This window comes from Rhodamnia argentea, chromosome 1 (assembly GCF_020921035.1).
Source record: "Rhodamnia argentea isolate NSW1041297 chromosome 1, ASM2092103v1, whole genome shotgun sequence".
In the NCBI taxonomy this organism is placed as follows: domain Eukaryota; kingdom Viridiplantae; phylum Streptophyta; class Magnoliopsida; order Myrtales; family Myrtaceae; genus Rhodamnia; species Rhodamnia argentea.
The window spans coordinates 33,232,589-33,254,798 of NC_063150.1; the positions used below are offsets into that span (position 1 = coordinate 33,232,589).

Here is a 22,210-nt window from a genome sequence, read left to right on the forward strand (position 1 = left end):
AGGACGAGTGCTGTCAAAAGCATCAAGTTTACAGGTAAATAAATTTGCTCAGCATGAGAAAATGAAAGTCGGGCCTGATCAACCCTGCCCCCTCGAAAAGTCCCACCTTTCGAAACCCGTTAAATCCCCAGAGCTGACTCGGTCACTGGTTTCGCAATACCAACTCAAGCACACAGTGAGAAAGAAAGTGCGCTGCCAAAGCATTGCGAGCTTTGAGATACTGAAGAGAAAGATGCAGATCGGGAAGGAAAGACAAGATAATAAGGACGGAGGAACAGACGCAGAGCGCAGAGATTCCTCCATGAACATATGATCAAAAAGAAAGAGGCTTAAGGAAAGCAAAGTGGCGTGTCTTATCAGTAGGGGTTTTTTGTCATTGACCAAGCCGATTTGAAAGAAAGACAGAGAAAAGACTTGAGGTCTAGGAAAACGGGGAAACTAGGGAGAATATTTGCAGGGGTGGAAACATGCTCCAATTTTCTATATTTTTGAAACTCGTTTGTGATAATAGAAAAAGGGATGTGACTTGCACTGAATTATTAAGAAATGGATAAGCCCTGATCTTTTTTGGCTCTCTTTTATTTTGGAAAAGAGAATGATTGGGGGGTTAGGGTTACCATGCAGAACCATCAAAACAGATTATGCATTTGACACGAAAACCTACATATAGGCCAGAGAGACAGGGAGAGACAGAGAGAGAGAGGGGAGAAAAGAAAAAGTGAACTGACAATGGAGTCCCCATCTGCAGCACACTTTCCATCAGTCTCTTTCCGAAGCAGGGGACTGCACAGATTCCCTCCTTTCTGCCAACCAACCATGGAGAAAGGTTGTTCTTTTTTAAAACAAACATAAAATACAGGAGAAGAGGAAAAGGAGGAGCTGGGTAAGGAGGAGGAGGAAGAAGAAGAAGAAGAAGAAGAAGAAGATTGGGTTCTTCAAGTCATGTTCCTTTCGACCCTACCCTCTTCTTTAGTTTGCATTTTGTAGCTGTTCATCTCTGTTCATCTGGGTGTCTGACAAATAGAATCTTTAAGAACAGAGCCCTTCTTTTTCCTCAGACAAAGCAACTGCAGCATCTCTCTCTCCCTCTCCCTCTCTTTCTGAGATTTTATCTTTTTGCTCTGATATATCGGAAGAAGAGCACTATGCATCAATCGTCTCATTCTTGAGGCAAAAGAACTCTTCGGTTTGGCTTGCTTCATAAATTAGACAGGATCTAATTTCTTAAAATATCTCAAATTTTAAGTTCGGTTTCAATTTTATCCCAAACTTTTTCTTTGTCTCGTAAACAAATCTCTAACTTTCACTCCAGTCTCACAGCCGCCAACGCCAATAGTTTACTCATAACTATCGGCATCGGATCTAGTTAGAAGTTCACTATCAAAACTAGCGCCATCATCAATACTCTTACTTTATAAGAAACAATAACAACCTCCTTATGTTTATAATATTGAAGAAATTAGTGACGATTTTTAGATATGATAACAAATTTAGAACTAGAGTGAAAGTTGGAAATTTTGTTACGAGACAAAAAAAAGTTTAGGGGCAGAATTAGAATTGGACCTAAAGTTGAGAATTTTTTTTAGATATTTACGCCACTTAGATACAAGAGCAACTTCGATGTTTTTATTTTTTAGCAAGAAAATGGGAAAGCGAGTCACGCACGAACCAGAATTGCCCTTAAAGCTTCGAGAAAATTACCTCCATGCCATTGGTGTGTAATCGGTCATTCCCAAGCCAATCAATTGGACGGACACTTTTTGTGGATGCTCTTTAATTCAATATTTGCTATCCCGCTCCTTCTATTTATTTGCAGATTTCCCCAATTGTATTTGTTCATTCAATTGAGTTTTAAACTCTACACAAGAACGCATCGAACGGTACTCAACCCTAACTAGTGAACGGCCGTGGGGAATTTGTGAAAAAGGGGGAAAAGAGGGAACAATAACTGAAGCTTCAGAAAATTTGCCGATCATGACGGTGACCATCTTAGTGGCACCGTTGATACTAACGTGGCCAATTTTTTTTTAATTTTTTAATTTTTTTTTCTTCATCCTTTGCGATTGCTGGCCACGGATGAGGGCTGACCTCATTGGCCTATAGCGAGGCTCACCTTTGGTAGATCGGGCGAGGTGGACCCTCACGGGAGACTAGCCAGGTTGACCATCCCCAGCCACAAGTGACCTCGCCCCTATGAGGGCTAGCCTCTCTCAGCAGGCAAGATTGGCCCTCACTGGCCCTCATCTGTGGTCGATCGCCGACCATCAAGGAGGCTAGGTAGGTGACCACAAAGGATGAAGGGAAAACAAGAAACAAAATAAAGAAAAATAAAAATAAAAAAAATCAATACAAAATTATAAAAATTGTCCACGTTAATGTCGGCGATGTCGGGTAGGACGACCAACTTTCACATTCAATGACTTTCAGCGAAAATTGGCTGAACAGATTGCATTGACAAATTATCTAAAATTTTATGATTAAATTATTTAAATAAAAAGGTTTATGACCGAATTAGTACAATTACAATATGCTTAGGACTTATACAGTAATTTCCCCAAGTGAAGGGTTCCATAATGTTAAAAGTATCTATTGCACATGCTTTGGAGCTCTATCATTCGTGTAAAACGATTTACATCACCCCGATCGAGCATGATTACCTCCTCGTGAGGCGGGGGGACAATCGTACATGGTGGCGTTCATATGCCCTACAGCTCGATTGGGAAGAAGTGTAAAGGACAGAGCAAATGGTACTGATCTTCTCGAATTCTTGACAGATGATCAATCATGGTCTGCAGGCCAATGATGTTGGGAGCTTAAATTAGCTTAAAGTGTAATGATATTACGAGGTTATCTCATTGGATGCGATCTGATGGATATTATTGGTGTTAACTTGCACTGGGAGTTGACTTTTTATGCGTCCCGCGCGGTTTGGTTTTGGCTTTCCATTGTGAGTTTGACTTTAATTTGTGTTTGTCCAGGCTGAAGAATCGGTAATGTGTATGACCTCCCGACCAACGCGTCGATGCTACTTAGCCGTTCGGTTAAACGGATATACTCGGATGGTACTTCTCTCGATTTCCCGATACATTTCAATCGTCGATAAGAACCTCGTTTCTTTAGGTCAGTAGCTAAGTATTATTGAACCAACAAGGCATGATATTGATGGTGTACCCATTGGGGAAAAATACCAAAAAAGTCATAAGCTTATTTTATTGGTATCAATTCGATTTTAAACATTTTAATTGGAATATTTTAGTCCTAAACATTTTTACATTGATACCAATTCAATCCATCCGGCCAATTTAAATCGAAAATTATTGATGTGGACACCATCCATTTTACGTGACACGGCTAGCGCTAGAGTAGACAATTTTTTTCAATTTTTAAATTCTTTCTTTTCGAATTTTTATTAAATTTTTCAATTTTTTCTATTTTTCCACTATGACCTCGAGAGTCGCGGCTCTCACCCGGACGAGGGCGAGGAGCGGGCGGCCGCGGGCGAGGGTAGCCTCGGCATGGCCTAGTCGGCCGTGGGCAAAGGCGGCCTCGCCCGTGACCTGTGAGGCCATGGCCACCTTCGCCCATGGTCGGGGAGTGCGCCTCGCCCCGATCATCGTTAAGGAAATCTTGGCGAGGCGGCCGGCGAGGGTTTCACCGCCCTCGTTCGGTGGGTGGCGAGCTCTTTGGAGGTTAATGAAAAAAAAAAAAAAGGTAAGGAGAAGAAAAGAAAAAAAGATATGAAACAAATTAGAAAACATTAAAAATTAATTTTAAAAAAATTATAAAGTAATGTCAACGTCAATGCCGGTCGTGCCATATAGGACGGTTAGCAATTTCCAACCAAAATTGGCCATATGAAATCCATTAATACTAATGTGAAAATGTTTAAAACTAAATTGATCCAATTGAAAGGTTTAGAACTTAATTGGTACTAATAAAATGGGTTTATGATTTTTTTTTTTTTGTACTCCTCCGTTCTTCCTAAGTGTATGTGGTCCCGTGTACTAGATATTGTCGGATACGTTGTATGACTTTGTCTTTTAAAGAATAAGAATTCCACGAACCTCTTCTCTCTCTCTATTGAGGAGGAGGAGGAGAAGTCATCCCCATTCTTTTTCCAAGAGATTGAGTTCATCGCTTTCAAATCTATTCCTTTGTGGAAAAATGGCCCATATATGCAGCGCAAGAAAAAAAATCTACACAAGTGACTTCTTCTCTCGTTTGATTGAACAAAAGGTGTATATACTCGACATTTAAGAATGATTCGAGACTATGTTGAACGAATTAATCACCAATTAACTGTTCCTTTTTATATCATTATCGTTGTCCATACTCCGTTTACCATAAATTTTTTGGGATTAAGGAGTACGTATATGCTATTTCTTTTTTCCTTTTCAGCTTTCTTTAACAAAAAAACGATGAAAATTATAATATCTCGCGCTTGGTGATCGGTTGAGCAAATGGGCGGCCTAACAATTCTACCGGATCCGAGATCGAATGTACTTGAAATCATGCGAGAAGTCACACGCCTTGACCCAGATACACCTTCCGACCCAAAAAAAAAAAAAAAAAAATCCGGGTGCACCTACTAAATGAGCTCCGGGGGAGCTACCCAACGGAATAGAAAAAAAAAACGTGGTGGACTTCTTCTTCGTCTTTGAGCTGTACAATCAATCATGACGACACAAAACAAAGCATGAAATCGGAGTCAATGCTTGCCCAAGGAGACAGATACAATGAAGCTCTTCTTTAAAAAGAGTTTAGTTTTGCTTTTGGTCTGTCGTTTACAAAGTCACCAAATTGAACCAAGGTCCTGTCTGTGAACATGGATTTCGATGGGGCTGCGACTTCTCAATATACTCAAGAAAAGAACTATGGGAAAAACAAGCATTGCAAGACATAAAAATGAAAACTTTGGGGACACAAATTTGAGAAACCGAGGAAAAAGAGGGGCACCAGCTATGCACGCCGCAATCATTACGAACAATACTTATTCTCTCTCCACCTCCAATGGGCCTCCCAAGATAAACTCCACCGGTTAGACAAGACCTAAACAAACAGGAAAAGCGAGAGCAAAAATGAGCTGAGATATAACGAGAACGGAACCGGAACCGCAAGAAATAGTCGAGTAATGAAACTTTGCAACACCCGTCTCTCTTTTCATCAATCCGCACCAAAACCTCTTTCGGACCAGAGGGTTTGTGAGGGATGGAGCAAAAGGGGGAAAATCAGGAGATGAAGAAACGTAGGAACGAAGGAGGCAAGAGATGGACGAAGAATCACCAAATATGCCAAGAGAAAACAGATGATGACAGAGATGAGAGAACAAATCATGGGGAGCCCGAGACGCTGTCGGACCGGTCGAAGTGAAGAAGCTGGCCGCTGCACTTGGGGCAATCCTCCACTCGCTTCGGCACCATGAAGTACATTAGGCAGATCTTGCAGCCCGCGACGACCAGGACGGGGTCCTTCTCGACCCGCCGTTGCTGATCCCCCGCCCCCGCCGTCCTTGATGTGGAAGGCGACAACTCCGACGACGATCCCTCGCTGTCGTAGGAGCTCTCGTCCGTCGAATAGAAGCCCCCGTCGTCCTCATCGTCTTGGCCGACGTCCAGCTTTAGCCTCGGGTCTTCTTTCGCTTTTGTCCCATTTCTCCAGTTAATGTAGTATAGCTCTCCCGTCTGGAAAACATGTATATTCCGCACATTTCATTCGGGAAAATCAATGTCAATTAGTTGTGGAACTCAAAAAACATTATTTTGATACAGATCCAGAAGAATGTCTGTATAACAAGGTCAAGCACATGAATCATAGTTTGATGATGAAACACCCCGGCCCAAACATATGTATATGCACATATCATTCAGACTAGACATCAAGAAACACCACTTTGATCCAGAACCCGGTAAAAGTCTCTTCTACAATACAAGAGAGAAGTAATGCGTGACCGTAGGGCAAGTCAACAGATTCTTGGACTATCATTTGGAGAGCGAGGAACATGATGTAAAGCTGCAATTATAACAAGTAATCATGACAGACACTACTTTTGAGCTAAACCCAGAAAAAACATATCCTTTTCTTCCTCAAATGATCGTGACAAACGCCATAACTGATGATTCACGAATTCTCAAAGTTAAAACCTTTTTCTCCCTGCTCATATTCTGCTAATCAAATGGCTTTCCAAAGGCGGTCAAAGCTACAGTTTTTTTTTTTCTTTTTCTCCTTCGGCGAGCCTTTGGGGAAGGAAAAACTGGTCAGAATCAAAGAGAAAAAGGAGAAAAAGGCAAGCGAAAGCTCGACCATTTTTAGGGTTACATGTCCTACACCTGAACCCTAGTTCTGTTCTGATTTCTGGGAGCATTATACGTGGTGTGGAAAGCGAATCAACGAGGGCAATAAATGCATGCAGGACACACACACCAGAAGCCCACCACGACGAAACATCGGGAGCCAAAGGCACAGACAGGGAAGCGCGAGATCTGAAACATTGGCTTTTGCATTTATTGAAAGCTGTAAGAGGAAAGGGTCTAAAACAAGACAACTGATAAGAAGCAAAAGTCCTCTCCCTTCATTAATACCCAGATCAGGCGAAATTCCAAAAACGAAAAGAAAAAAAAAAAAAAACGGGAGATGAAAACCCTAGAAGCAATTAATGAACAGGAGGGAGAGAGAGAAAAGAAGATAAAAGATCGAGTCTTTGGGGGAGAAATAGGCGAGAGAAACCATACCTTTAGATCGAGGCATTGTTCCCAATGGTAAGGGAGGGATATGTGGGAGTTGAGTTCGAGGGCGGCCTCATCGTGGCGGTGATTGTGGGTCGACGGTGTGAGATCGTCGGAACTAGACGAGCGGCCGATGCCGTCGGCGGAGGAGGCGGCGACGCCGTCACGGTGGCGATTGAGGGAGCAGTTTTGTAGGGATTGCTCGAGGGAAGCAGTGATCGCGGCCATGTTTGGAGCTCTCATCATCGCCTCCAATCCAGAGATTGGTGGTGAAAGAGATTCGCTAAGCGTATAATTAGGGGATTTATAACCCCCAAACAAGCGCAGAGAGAGGGAGAGAGAGAGAGAGAGAGAGAGAGAGAGAGAGAGAGAGAGAGAGGTGAAGAAAGTGTCTGTGCTGAGTGGAGATTGTGGAATTATATTGCAATAGAATCCTCGGCAGAGAAAGAAAGAAAAAAAAAAAAAAGAGGAAGAAGAAGAAGAAGAAGAAGAAGAGGAGAGAGAGAGAGAGAGATTTGACGGGAAATTGTGAAATAAAAAACAGAATTTTGGGTCATTTGTTAATTTCTTCATCTGCTCTGGGCTATTTGGTAATTTCGATAAGTACATAAAGAAGACTTTGGGTAATTCGGAGCATCTGTGGGTGGGGGGTGCAATTCTTGCTTTTTAAAAAAGGAGTAGGAGTATGACCACAAAAAAAAAAAAAAGAGGAGTAGGAGCGTTCCATCACGGCCTAGAAACGGCGCGTGGGGGAATCAGGGTAAAGGAGCCTGAGTGGGGCCCACAGCCGGGATCAGCGCGTCTGCTCTTCAGATATTCCTTAGAGATATTTTACACGCACCGGGGACGCGTGAGGTCACGGCTGGACTAGATCTGGATTAACCTCTCTGTTTTTTTTTACTGGGGGTATAATTAGTTACTAAACAACTTCCTCATTGTCAGGGAAGTTAGTAAACAACTCCCTCATTGTTAGTAAACAACTTCCTCCTTAGAGATATTCTTGTTTTTTTCAAGTGGACTAATTCTGAATCAATCATGTCATCCCTAACATTGTTAGGGGATCCAGTTCCTCATTAATGAGCATCTCCGAGAAGATTGCTAATGTTAACCAACTAATTAAGGAAATTTTACAACTTTCAATCAATTGATTATTATTATTATTTTTTTGGTGCTATGTACAATCACAATCTTAAAAATCTGGCCTATTCTAAATAAGATATGCTTACCAAGTATCTCAAGACATTTATTAATGACCTCTTTAAATTAAAAAAGGCTAGATTATTATGGTAAAAGTAGAAGCAAGAAGCAGATCTGGTTCGAGAAACGCGCGTGATTACCAAAAAGAATGCCGGAACTTTCTTAAACAGTTTTTGGAGTTATTTTGAAAACTTCAGCACTCACAAAAAAGAATTCAAGCTCGAGTTGAAGTTTAATCTGAGATTAGACTAAAAGCTGATCGTGAATAGAATCAAAGCCGGAATCGAGCTAATCAAGAACTCGATCAAGTCGAGCATCGAGTCTTGACTTGGAAGCGGAATCTAACCCAAGTATTGACTCGCGTCGATTCAACTCGGTTACACCTTTAGTCCCATTATTAACGCTTTGTTTTGGTTGGAAAAAGACAAATCAGAGAGAAAATCCTAAGATTGTTTTTTTTTTTTTTTAACCAGGGAGATAAGATTGAAATGCAGGCAGTGGAGTTCGGACAAAGGGAAAGCGCGGAGCTTGTGGGTTGTGGTGGCTGGAACAAGAAGAGGATGTTGGGAAGATTAGAAATGAAACGATGGAAGGAGACAACATCCTCGTTACACGATCCAACGCGACTCTTTGATCGAACTCGGGCTGTAATGCTGCATGAAATTGAAGTTGAGCTGGGGGTATTATCGTATCACTCCTTGCGTGGCTCGTGGAATCTCCACTGTGCAAACCCTAGCCAGTCCCACTGACACCAGCTTGCCCTACAGCAACACCTCTCTCTCTCTCTCTCTCTCTCTCTCTCTCTCTCTACAGTACAGTAATATTCCTTGTGGCCTACTCGCTGCGGCTGGGGGGTTCACATTGGACAGTCCATAATGCGTGCATGTCCATTCAACCCTCTCTTCTTTATCCATTTCCGGCTTGTCTTAGGGTTAGCGTTAGCAGCCCAGCAGCCACGGAGATATTCGATCGAATATTTTAAAATATCGTACCACGCTTTAACCTAACTGCTTAAAATTTTTTTTTAAGACCGAAGGTCACGAGTTCAAAATCTTTCCCGATCTCGTTATCAGTCAAAAAGACAAGTAACACAATCAAAGATCAAGCCACGCACTCAATTAACAGCTCGAGCTTTTCAAGGGCAGTTTGCGATGGTTCCACAAAGTCTCACCATACGAATGGAGTTGATCGCCGGTCAATACAAAAGGGTATATACGGTGTTCCTAAACATGATTAAACGCATTATTGTTATTATTCCAGAAAAAGAATTCGTTTGCTTAAAAAAAAAAAAATTAGGAACGCATGGGGATGAGGGGGGTTATGTTCGGGCGGGCTTTCCAATTCATTCCCTTTGCACCACGCCGCGATGGGAAATCGGGAAGTTATTAGATTAAGATTTAAAGGACTTCTTGAAAGGAACATCTTCCTCCTCCTCCTTCCCCCTCCCCCCCTCAACTCCACCTGGCGTGCTTCTCGGTAGAGCTGTTTATTCCCATGGGCTCGCCTTTTCATAACCTTCCCACGTTAAATTCTTTTTAATCATCTTCTGTTTTTTTGTTTTAATTAAGTGCTCTTGCATTGACGAGCTAAACACGTTTTCTTAGCACTAATCCATGTGAATTGAGTCATTGGTTGAGTCCACATGTCAATTGTGTACAGCCTGCCCCCTAGTCCATCATTGGCAAGGTTGGAGAAATGTGCTCCTTCTTTTGATAGAGAGGGAGGTAGAAACTTGGGAAGAAAACTTTTTTTTTTTTTTTAGGGTAGGCCCGATAGGAGGTACATTTACAAAAACATATCTTTTTTTTATATACATATAGATCGAATTTCGGGTCTTCTTTGTCTCAATCTTCCCAATCGTATCGATCAACCCTCACCGACCTCGGCTTTGCTTATGCACGAGGTTTTACCGTCTGAATTTCCATCGATTGCTAAGCCTTTCGTTATGACCATCTCGTATGGGTAAACTCTTATGGTCACGGCGAGACGTCAAAAGGGAATCAACGCTCGGGTGAAAAAGGGGGAGAAAAATTTGAAATTCTTGTGAGGAGGGATAAGGGAATCAACGGTCGGAAACACGCCTTTTGATCTGCTCAATTACAGACCAGTGTTCAATACATTCAAAAAAAGTACTTTACATTTCTTATCCTCAACAAGCACAAAGTTTAACTTTCACTTTTGCAATTGATGATATCTGTTCTGCCGCAGGCGCAGGGGCATAACAATAAATTCAAATCAACAGAAACATTTAGGACAGTGGACAGTTGGGCTTGGGCCGGTGGACGTGAGGACAAGAATGGTCTGAAGATTGGGGGATGCCCACCGGATTGGAACGCGACAAGAGGAACTGCAAAGCTCGAGTTGGCAAAATTACAAGGTAAAAATTTGAGTGAGTTGCTCTACTTTGATGTTGACTCGACCACATATTCTGATTCTGCACCTTGCCAGGAGACATTCCAATTTGATAGGCAGCCACAAAAAGGCAAATGCCTTTCCTTTTACCTTTTGCTTGGCCATTAATGGGTTTTTTTTTTTGTGAAATCGAAGCTCAATGAGCTTAAATTGTTTTGTTATGTAGATTTTGACACTACTTTATGTTAAATTAGTTTAGATTATATCCCCCCAAATCAAGTCTCGTACTTTTAAACTGTCTAATCAAGTTCTTCTACTTCTGTATATTTTCTAATCAAGTCATTCCGAAGCCAAAACTAGCTAACATGACATTGATAGCGTGATAGAAATGCAAAATTTTCCAACATAGATGTCCACTTGGGTATCCACATTGGCTAAATCTAATCTGCATCGTACCCCGACGTTGTTCACGCAAGATAAATTTTGACGCGGTGGCGTCCACTCTGACTAAATTTCATCCACGTCGTATTCTCGCATTGCAAGACGGTCACGTCACCTGAATTTGGACAGATTTCACGTTGGATGGATTTAATTATAAAATATATGGAAGTAGAATGATTTGATCGGACAAATTAAAAATACAAAGATTTTATTAGAAAGAGCGTGAACGAACAAGGATAAAGGTATAATTTTTTTCAACATTTGGCGAATTAAATTATGCTAAGTACGTAGCAAACCAAAACAAAAGAAACATGAATTAGCATACTTTTTTTTTTTCTTTTTGCTTCCGGAATTAGCAACAATTTATTCGGTGGCCAAATTGGAGTTGGACCACATCAAAATGTAGTGGGGGCTAGAATATATAGGTCTCCCGTCAATCATTTTTGTTCTTTTTTTTTTTTGTGGAACTTTAGTTGTAAATGACAAGTATATGATTATGCTCCTACTTGTTGTTTTGTTTGAAGGTGACTTGTATCACCTGTTGGTCTGTTCAATCGGAGGAACAAGAGTACCTTTAATACTTGTTAAGGTAAAGATGTAAGTCATAGGAGAAAAAAGCTATAGAGGTGTAGCAAGTGCCGAAAATGTGCAATGAAACTCTAAATATAGCAAACCTTTATGATTGCATAAAGGGTCTCATTAATAAAGAAAAATGATTTCCTGATAGTCTGACAATACTTGTTAATTACTTCTGACTATAGATCCACACATCATCACCGCGTATTTTGCATAACGCACTCATTAATTGGAACAACGTAGGGTCAAAAAATAATGACAGATCTGTCGGATTGTCGAGCTAGCGGCTTTCATTAATAAAAGTATACTTATGATACTACTAAGATCAGGAAAAAAAAAACAAGTACAAAGAATGTTTATTCATACATATTGATGCAGATCAGTTTAATTGAAAAGAACTTGGTTTTCAACACACATTAACAACTATAATCATTCCTCGGGGTTGGCATAGTTGATTGGGACGTGCCGAAACTTTCAGTTCAAGAACTGGAGATCGTTTGTTCATATCTCACTTAGAGTGCTTGCAAACTAGCCCGGGTCACAACCTCATACAAAGGTCAAAGAACCTGTACTTAACCAATTCACCTGGTTTGTATGGTATTTCATGGATCTCTAAATGACCGAGTCGACATGTTCGGGCTTCAAATAATCCATACCCATTAGCTTAATTAACTATACTCATTGCAGAAATCTAACTATACTCACTAAACGAATCCTAGCTAGCTAAATGCATGACATCGTGTGTGCAATTGAATAAAAGGCATCGATCGGTGCAATTGGTTGCGTGGGGGCAGATTTTTAGCTCAGAAACTGAAGATCATCCTTTCTTATCTCACCAACCGCATGCAAACAGTGCTAGTTTAGGGCTATATGCACACGTCAAAGTCTAGACCTAACCTGTTTATGATGCTGGCAGGATACTTCATGGGCCTCTAGGAAGCGAGTTTCCACAACCGTGCCTTTGGTCGACTTTACAAAACAAAATGGATGCAATGAGTCCGAGTTACCACAGCATAACCTCAGTCGGCTTAACTCAGAACCCCTGTTTCAGCAAAAGTTCAATAATGAGACCTTACCAATTGCCATTGCTATCGAGAATGTCTAGAGGTGGAACGATAGAAGAGAAAGCCCGGCATGAGAGACAAGAGCCCGTCTCGTTAGCCAAGGAGACTGCCTGTAAATCACCTAGGGGCTTCGTCCCTCCCGCTTCCTTTTAGTACTCGACAGTCTGCTCGAGCTCACGAGCATTTCCGACATCGCCAAGAGGCCCCTCGAGAGACCGCAGGCAAGTCATCCTTGGCTACAAAACAAGTCTCTCGATCCTCATGTAGGGCCTTCCTTCTAGTCCTCTCGTTTCCAAACGCAACCGGGTCTAGCATTCTACCCGGTCTAATGCCTAATGCGACGACCTTAGAGCCCCTATATATAGCCGGGACGGTAAGCCGGGAAGCATCGACCCACTAGGCCGAATCAATCGCAAAGTAAACGGAATGACCTCTCCTCGAACACAGGTACCAATTTGCATGATGCTTACGATATCGTTCTTAGCATGGAACATATTCGGGTCGTGCTCAACACCGAAAAGAGAACATTGTGGTACGCATTTGATGTGAAGCTCATCGATGACTCGCTGCTCATGGGTGTTGCAAGATGCGTCTGACCTCTCTGCCATTTCCCAAATGTAAATGGACCTTTGGGGACTCGTAAAGGGAGAGGGGATTTTAGTCACACCATTTGATTACGATTCTTTTCCGTCTTTCGCAACTTTCACGATCTCAATATTCTAATTCTCCTCTCAACTCTTTCCACTTACCCCCAGTTCGCGAAGAGCCAAAGTCAATCCTCCAAGTGGAGTGTCTCGCCACTGAGTTGGCAAGACCGTCTCGCCCGATATTTTTTCCTCAGTAATCTCGCGATTCGAAAAAGCCGACAAGCACGTCCGATCTGGCTTCGCGAGTAGTCAAAGCCACGCGTCCCCGTTGGGATCTATGGTGGCGACTTGGTAGTACTTCACTTTCCTAACTTTTCCATTGGCATCCATAACTTTGGGGGTGTAACTAAGATTGTTGACGTTAAGCCATGCATTCAAAGTTAAGAGCTTCATTCATTCAAAGTTAAGAGCTTTATGAACGACGATGGATTTCTTTAACTCGCGATTCTCACGCAAACTTGTTGATTCTTTTGTGGGAGGTCCCGCACAAAAATGACAAAATTAAACGTTCAAGAGCCAATCTATTTTATTAGAAACCATGTTAGATTTAGATGTGCAGACTCTACTCCTAGCATGAGAATAACAAAGTCCAGTGCAATAGAAATCGTGTTTAATCTTCATCGGGCAAAGTTCTCGAGTGGTACCCTTCTTTTCTCTCTAAGGGGATCAATCGGGGCGTCGGTCCAAGGAAACTACTTGGATATGAATGTGGTCATCTGAGGCTTTGGCGGCTAAACCCTAAACTCTACACCGAGAAATTTATTAAAAATTGTATAAAAACATCCAAAACCTTTTTAATTTTGTCACTTTAATCATAAACATTTTAATTTTGTCAATGGAGTCATAGACCTTTTCACGTTTTGCTAATTAAGTATATCCGATAAATTTTGGCTGAAAATTGCTGACGTGGACGACAATCGTCTTATGTGACATGGCCGGCTCTAACGTGAACATTTTTTAATAACATATTAATATTTTTCGAACTTTTTTTTAATTTTTTTTGTGTTTTCCTTGTTCAATTTTTCCTTTTTATTTTTTATTTTTTTCCCTTTTTCCCTCCGCTGGCCACCACCCGACCTCATTGATGGTCGGCCGAGGATGCCCTAGTCGGCCTCAAGCGAGGGTCGCTCTCGCCGATCTAGAGAAGGCGAGGGCGACCCTCCCCCGTCGTCGGCCATCGACGAGGCCCGATAGAGGGAAAAAGGGAAAAACGAAAGGTAAAATAAAAAATTAATATTTTAAAAAATATTAAAATATAGTTAAAAATTATTACGCCAACGCCGGTAATGCCATGTAGGATGACTAATATCCACGTCATCGATTTTTGGCCAAAATTGACCGAATGGACTCAATTGGTAGAATGTGAGAAGATTTGAGACTCAATTGGGAAATTTAAAAGTTATTTGACTAAATTGGCAAAAGTATAATAGATTTAAGATTTTTTGGACCATTTTTGGAGAGAGTGTGTAGGTATATTTATAGTACAATTTACGGTTGGGCCGAATCCATTGCAGGAGAAAGAAGATGAGAGAGATGGAGATTGGACCCGTCCATTTACCAAAACGACGGGCCCATCTAGCAGTTTCATGGGCAAGCTCTAAGAGAAATGCTTACCAAGAATTACGTAAAGAGAAAGGGAAAACGCTCGTTCGGCCTTTCAAAAATACAATCTGTCTGTTGGCCAATCAAATGGTGATCTAGACTATTGAAGGGGCTAAAGTATGTTTGATCGACGGTTGTGATAATCTATAGATCATACGAATCGTCTTCCTTATCTTTACTCTCTAATTAATCTCTCGATCCGCAATCTAACTCATTACGTATGTCGATGCCCACATAAAATTTTACTTAAGAATAAGACGAAAATAGTACAATGACCTAATTCGGAATGGTGACTGATTGATTTTTATTTTTAATTTTTTGATCTGTTCTTATCCCAAACTCTCCTTTCTTTGCTTTTTAAAGATGTACGGGAGTTGAACTCGCACTCTGTGATACTGACGTCTCCACCCCCAATCCTTTTACCAACAGAGCTGCTTGCCTATTGGCCATAGAGTACTGATATAAGACGTGAGCTAGAACTGGTTCATGAAATACCTTACTCGATTCATAGATTCGGTAAGACGCGAGCTAGAGCTCAGATTGGAGGATCTAGAATTCGTAAAAACGGTAACATTGCCATTTGATTAATCTATGACTTCTGCTGATTCCAAAAAAGCATGTAGCATTCTAATTTCAATTGAAAATTTCGCGGCAAAAGATTTTTTTTTTCCAAAAATATATTTCCCCCCATTTCGAGGTTAGAGCATTCGGTTTTTCCTAATTTTAAGCATGCGTAATCTCTCGATAATTTTCCGTTGACTCATTGTTCTCAACAAACTAAACGTGTGAAAATCCAAAAATAATTCGCGACAAATTCTCCAATTAGAACAAAACGTGTTAATAATGACGCGACAAAGGCGGAGCAAAGAGCTCATCTGTCGAAGCCCCCCACCACCCCGCCTTGAACACGTGATGGCGATTTGTGAAATTCCTCTAGTGGTCCCCACACTCTCTCAAATCATGCATTATCTACCCAATTTTGATTTTTTTTTATTTCCATTTCCCATTTTCACTGATATTTATCGCCAATGTTTTGTCTTCTTCTTCTTCTTCTTTTTCTTTTTTTTTTATAGCAGTTCGCAACTAACGCCAGCTCAGCCAAAAGTTCTTTGGAGATATTTCTCCCAGGGGGCTCCACTTTTAGCAAATATTAATTTCTCTCTGTATTTTCAATCACTCTACCAAAATGAGAAAAAAAAATTTCATATTAATTTCTCGTTAATTCTAGTACGTATCGACCCATCGTCTGACGATTTTTCTTACGATTATTAGGAGAATCGATGTTCATCCTTACTATTCCGATTTTGCGACAAGCAAATCCATTCTGGAATGATACTCGAGATCTCTATCTTTGACATTGGATGAGCTCGAATTGAGTACGTACAAAGAGAATTTGATTTGAGGAAGGAAAAAAAAAAAATTCATTGCATCTTTTCCCAACATATGACATGATACTCTATCTTTATAGTTGAAATTCCGAGACGGTGCTTATACTTATATAGTCATCAAGGGTCATTTTTGGAATTGTTCATAATAATTGGCTAGACCTAGAGCTATATCCTAATTTTTTGTTACGAAGTTTTGACACATAAATCGTCAAATGATTTTTTAATTAGCAAATAAAAATGTTTCTTACAATATATATATATTTATTTATTGGGTAATTTTACAGGAAAAAAAAAGTGGAGGTGAATTTACGAAATTATATAAGAATTGAAAGTCCCCGGTCCAGCATCACTTCCTCCCACTCCGAATCGCAAGTCCTTCTTCCTGCTGCTACTACTCTCAATCTTCCTCCATCCCGGGAATCGACAGCCCAGCTTTAACTCCCGCCGAGTCATGAGCCGCCCCAAATCGAGAACCGCCGGCGACGACGCCACCGTCCCCTGCGACTTCTGCGTCGGCCGCGCCGCCGTACTCTACTGCCGGGCTGACTCCGCCAGGCTCTGCCTTCCCTGCGATCGCCATGTCCACTCCGCCAACCTCCTCTCCCGCAAGCACCTCCGCTCCCAGATCTGCGACGCCTGCTCCTCCGAGCCCGCCTCCGCCTTCTGCTCCGCCGAGGACCTCGCCCTCTGCCATGACTGCGACCTCGACGCCCACGCCGGCTGCTCCGCCTCCCACGCCCGCGACCCCGCAGAGGGCTTCTCGGGCTGCCCGTCCTCGCTCGAGCTCGCGTCGCTGTGGGACCTGGTCTCGGAGACGTGGTTCGGCGTTCAAGAGATGACGGTGCCGGACGAGAAGGCGTTGGAGTTGCGTGACCAGATTGGGAAGAGGCATGGCCAGCAATGCGGAAGGCGCAAGCGGGCCGTACACGAGCAGTTGATGGAGTTGTTCGAGAGGGATTGTTCGGCGGGCGGTGGTGGAAGAGGGGAGGATCTGGGGCCGGCGACGCCGAACGCGGCGAACGCTGCTGGGAAATGCGAGGTTGTGGACGGTAGCGATGGTGGGTGCGAGCGGTTGTTGGAGATTCAGGGCACGTCGTTCGAGTCGCTGCTGATGTCGACGTCTCGGAGTGATTGGGAAGAGAATCTCGAGAGGGAGATGATGTGGGATTGTCATCCTAGCAATCAAACCACTCAGGTCGTTTTTGTGTGTTCTGATCGGCTCTTCTTGTTCATGCGTGGCTTGTGTGCTTCAGCTTGGCCGGATGAGTTTGGCTTTGCTTCTAAAGATATTACTTTTGCATTTTCTCTCTTTGCTTTCTGTTGAATTTGCATCCTCTTTAATATATTTCTCCTTGAATGATGCCAATTGCCAAAACAAGCTTCCATGATGTTCAATTCGGTGTGGTTCTGATGAATTATGATGCCGCTGGTTTAGTTTTACATGCCATTCATTATAGCTAAACCATTGGTTGGTCCTGAAGAATTGGTTTCTCTTGAGACATAGTTGTCCAGGTTACTCGGCAAGATTCATCCTTGTAATATGAAACAGCGGTATTCCTCGTTCCTTTTGGTCGGTCAGTGTAATAATAGTTACGTGCTCCCCATAGAACAATTTTCATCCCCTGTTGTTTCTTTTCTTGATTAGACTGCTATACTCTTTAACATTATTGGATGCTGATCAGATTCTGAATATGGCAGACATGGGATTTTAACTTGGGACGGCTGAGGGGTCACGAAGAACCTGGCTCGGGGGAAGTTGAATTCGGTACAAACAGCGAAGGCTTCATGATCAAGAATTATGATGAGCTCATGAGAGAAGTGCCTTTGCTGACGTCGAAAGCCTCAGACGAACTATATCACGTGAACTGCTCTTTGGTGGACGAAGCTATGGCATCGTTGAATGTAAGCTTTTTTCTATACTCACGACCTGATTTGCTTACTCGAGTCAATTCTACGCCTTCATTATGGTCAGTCAGAATCCAATTATGCTGTATTCTTACCTAGAAACAATCATAAGTGGCAGTTTTTACATAGCCGTAGTCAATTAAAGTATGTAGTTGCTGCTGTCTGAACTTGAGGCGACATTTGATATCTCAATTGTAGCCTGCTTTTTATCATGCCCTTTCCTGTACTTAAGTCAGAAGTGAACAGAAAATACATTGTACCGAAACCTTGCTGGAGTTTCTAATTATACCACTGAAAGAAATTCTTTGCGACTTCATAGTTTCCGAGAATTAAAATACTATCTTATGTCGATTAACCAAGATTGGGGTAAGGGGGCAACCACTTGTTTAGCCTGCTGCTGTACATGATCTTATTAGAAAAGGAACAGATTAATGATTGGTTTTAGTGGGAGATTGCTCAGTGATCTTTGAGAATATTGTAAAAAGTATATGTCCATCACTTTCAGAGATCATGAGCTTTTTTGAGAATGATACCTGATGGAAAACCTACTCTTCCCCTCTAGCTATTAACCATGATGACGACCCAGAATTTTGAAATTCAGGCATGGTTATATATGCCTACTCTTCTGTTCTTCCATTGCAGGCAGGTGAAAATTTTGCTTGCTCTAATTTTAATACGAAGAGAATACACAATTTATTCAGCCTAGTTCTCGCTTAATGACTTTAGAATGCTGTCACACTGAGAATCTTTTCTAATGGACTTGCTAATCCCGGTTTATATTTGGCTAAATTACAGAATATTTTGAATAACCCAGTTGTAAGACATGGTTTGGCAACAATTGAAAGCAATATATGTTCAGTACCCCAACCCACATCAGGTACAGCCCTTGCTAAATACGAAGACTCGGTTTGCTCGAGAGAATATGATGGCGGAGAACCAAATGTGCTCATGAAGCATGACAGCGCAACGGCATTGGCTACATCGAAAGCCGACATGGAGTTGCTAGCCCAGCACCGAGGCAATGCCATGCTCCGCTACAAGGAGAAGAGAAAAACTCGAAGGTAAACATTCTGCAATTGCTTCTCTTATTCCCTGTTTCTTTGGCATTCTACATCTGGACTTGCATGCGATATGTAGCACCTATTAAATCTACATCTTATTATGGACAGATTTGAAAAGCACATACGGTATGAGTCGAGGAAGACCAGAGCTGATACTAGGAAGCGAGTGAAAGGCCGCTTTGTGAAGGCTAGTGAGGAAGCTCCTAATGGCTGAACTCACACATGAACGAGCTGATGCTTTTCCGTTTCTCAAAACATATGTAATCCTACTTTAATTAACGCTATATGGTTCAGAGTGGTTTTTTATTTTTATTTTTACACGAGATGAATTTTTGATCGAGCAATTTTGCGCCTACCTAACAGAGTTCGCTTTTTTTGCTTCCGAATATTTTCGAGGGGTCGCTCTATTTGTGCAATCTCGTCATGATCTGACTTGAAATTCTTGAATTTAGAGACAAGTCAATGTTGATTTCGGTTGGCACTCCAAATGTCCCCTATTCCCTTATTGCAGGCCAGGTACTAGAGCTAACATGAGACAATGCCTTTGTCCTTGTAAGAGAATTTTTCAGACAATCAATTCTCGAGGAGTAGACTTTTGAATCAAGCTATGACTCTGATCGTTATTTGACCCATGGAGTAAAACTTGGAGAAGCATTCAACGATGGCGCTTCTGGAATGTGTCCCCACATTATTATTTTGTATAATCAAAATTGCCTTCAGTCAGCGATCCAATCTTCGTAAGTCTTTCCTTTGTAATTACTGATTAAATAATCGGAAAGGGGTCGAAATCTTCAATGATCTTAGTAAAAATATTACAGCAGCTGGAAATCGTAGTGGGGGAAAAATTCATAGTTTTGAATCCTTACCATGGGCAGTAGCTTCTTCACCCGGCGACAAAATTTGAGCAAGTATAAATGGGGGCACGCATCTTCTCATGTAAAAATGCACAAGGTGGAGTCGTGGTTTTCTCGCATAATTGGGCGCGATGGGGTTTAAGATGGTGGTTGTGGCTCTTTTTATAGCAGTCGCTATCCGAATTGCGAGTTCTAACTCGGAAGGTACCTTCTCAGTCCGTTTCACTTACGATCAGCAATCTCTTCATCTTCAAATTCATTGTAATTCGATCGCGGTGTTGTTGCCCATCAACACCGGCGGTGTCACAGTCCATTTCTAAACCATTTTCAAGTCGGATATTGACTCAATCTACATATGACCTTTGTGAATGAACTGTGCCCGGGGGGGAAAAAAAAAGGAGATGCGTTGAATGAATGGAAGACAAAACTGATGGACCCTCATGAGGTGCTGCAAAGCTGGGATCCGACTCTGTTTAACCCCTGCACCTGGTATCACGTAACCTGCAACAGCGACAACTCCGTCATCCGAGTGTAAGATTTTGGATTTTGCTCCTACAAAATTCCTAATCGTTGGTTTTTATTTAGTGTTTTTCAGAATCATCCTAGGTTATCTGCCCAACATAATCTATCGAAATAACGTAAACGATGCGTGATTCGAGTTATTGGTTGCAGGGACCTCGGAAACGCCGGACTATCAGGACCTTTGATCCCGCAGTTGAGTCACCTGGTTAATATGCAGTACTTGTAAGCAAAACTCTCTCGGCCAAACGTATGATCAAGTATAAGAAGAAATCAAATGGAAATCCTAAAGTTCACAAATTATTGGCAGTATGGTATTCGGCAACGAGATCAGCGGGACCATTCCTGGGGAGCTGGGGAACTGGAAGATGCTGGTGAGCTTGGGGCTTCAGCAGAACCAACTCTCCGGCCCAATTCCTGCATCTCTGGGCCAGCTGAAGTCCGTGAGGTTCATGTACGTACCCACACAGCAAACAGTAATTATCATCTTCCCCATTTCCAAAACTTTTCAGATTGAGGAGAAGTCCAAAGGCATGAGGGGAAATTTGTTTCCAATGCTGTGGTTTCAGGACCCTGAACAGTAACAAGCTGAGCGGGACCATACCCATCGAGGTGCTGGAACTGGTTCTCTGGGGCAATTTGCAGACCCTGTGAGTTCTTTCATTCTTGGACGCATTCAAGAAAGGCAAACAAGATGTTTGTATGTATGTCTGAATGAATGATTTTTGGGTGATTTTTATCAGGAATGTATCCGACAACTTTTTCCAAGGGAGAGTCCACGCTGGTGATCCTACAGGTACACATGAATATGTGTCGCATGATCTCGTTAATTAGGGTTTCCTCCTCCTTCTTCTACTTTCTTTGGCTCCATTCTTTAACTGTTCATGCCAGTTCTTGTCCTGGTTACAAGTACCAATTCATCACGTGCCTGATAGATGTTAACCGACAAGTGCTGCTTCTTTTTTGGTCTCTTGAAGGATACGCAGTCACGACCATAACGCAAGATCCCAAGATTGGAAGCGCCTAGACGAATTCACGACGGAAGCATCGTCTCGTGGTACAATAAAGTGTTCGGATTGGCATTTTCAATACCCATCTCAATAAAATTTACGATCATATAGCGTGATCGGTAGTCATCCGCGTCGCCCGCTCATGTGAAAGAAAGTCGGAACGAACCCCTTCGTCATATCAATAATTACATTTCCTCGACATATGTATCTTCCTTTCATATTGATAATTGTGTTTTCGGACTTTTCTTTGTTTTCCCTTTTTCACTAAGTCTTTTAAGGAATATTCAAACCCCTGTGGCAATAGTACGTTTGACTCAATTAATTTCTTTTTTCCCTAACAATGATTGGAATGAGAAATTATGCATGTGGACCAGCGCATAAAAGACAGATTTGACATGGAAATTGGAGGGAAAAGGTATCAGAAAGTTGCTTCCGTTGATGGTGATAATGTTGGTCAGCACCTTCATTTGCTCATTCAAACTGGAGGGAAAAAAAGAAAGGGAAAAAGGGCCTTTTCCCACTCCCCCAGCTTTGACCATTTCCTCGTTGCTTTTGAATTTGGACACATCTATCTAATCGACTAGAAGATCATAATGGTCGCGAGCTAACCAAACCCTAGACGGCCTTTTTCCAGGTGTTGGGTGTGCTTCATGATTAGCCACGCTTCCCTTTTTCGTGCTTTCGGGGACGGCCATCCTAAACTTTTTCCTTTGCTCTTATCGCTACATTCAATTGGAAGATCAACTTATTCAAATAGGTAGGAAACTGCTCCTAAGGTTTAGCCGGAACTCTAAAGGTCAAGATCGGCTTTGGTTTCACTCATTTGTCCCAAAATAACGTATGTTTGGAGTCTTGCGGAGGCCGGCACGTCT

The 22,210-nt window shown here is 42.0% G+C and overlaps 3 protein-coding genes across 4 annotated transcripts; 2 read left to right on the forward strand and 1 right to left on the reverse strand.

Annotated features, from left to right (window-relative positions):
* Positions 1 to 5,092: 5,092 nt before the first annotated feature.
* LOC115738947 lies at positions 5,093 to 7,049 on the reverse strand. Its single transcript, XM_030671762.2, has 2 exons — positions 6,729 to 7,049; positions 5,093 to 5,681 (listed from the first exon to the last, which is right to left on the reverse strand). The coding sequence occupies exons 1-2, from the start codon at positions 6,966 to 6,968 to the stop codon at positions 5,331 to 5,333; spliced, it is 591 nt and encodes a 196-aa protein (XP_030527622.1). The 5' UTR covers positions 6,969 to 7,049; the 3' UTR covers positions 5,093 to 5,330.
* Positions 7,050 to 16,351: 9,302 nt separating this feature from the next.
* LOC115738945 (zinc finger protein CONSTANS-LIKE 14-like) lies at positions 16,352 to 19,343 on the forward strand. Its single transcript, XM_030671758.1, has 4 exons — positions 16,352 to 17,184; positions 17,688 to 17,891; positions 18,690 to 18,955; positions 19,064 to 19,343. The coding sequence occupies exons 1-4, from the start codon at positions 16,441 to 16,443 to the stop codon at positions 19,167 to 19,169; spliced, it is 1,320 nt and encodes a 439-aa protein (XP_030527618.1). The 5' UTR covers positions 16,352 to 16,440; the 3' UTR covers positions 19,170 to 19,343.
* A 501-nt stretch (positions 19,344 to 19,844) lies between these two features.
* Positions 19,845 to 21,511, forward strand: LOC115738946 (leucine-rich repeat protein 1-like). Of its 2 annotated transcripts, none has more exons than XM_048281859.1 (7): positions 19,845 to 20,013; positions 20,208 to 20,340; positions 20,482 to 20,553; positions 20,639 to 20,782; positions 20,898 to 20,978; positions 21,072 to 21,124; positions 21,315 to 21,511. In XM_048281859.1, exons 1-7 carry the CDS (start codon positions 19,941 to 19,943, stop codon positions 21,353 to 21,355), a joined length of 597 nt encoding a protein of 198 aa, XP_048137816.1. In that variant the 5' UTR covers positions 19,845 to 19,940; the 3' UTR covers positions 21,356 to 21,511. The 2 variants fall into 2 exon arrangements, with proteins under 2 accessions (XP_048137816.1, XP_030527621.1); XM_030671761.2 differs by having other exon boundaries at positions 19,856 to 20,013; positions 21,306 to 21,511.
* The last annotated feature ends 699 nt before the right edge of the window (positions 21,512 to 22,210 follow it).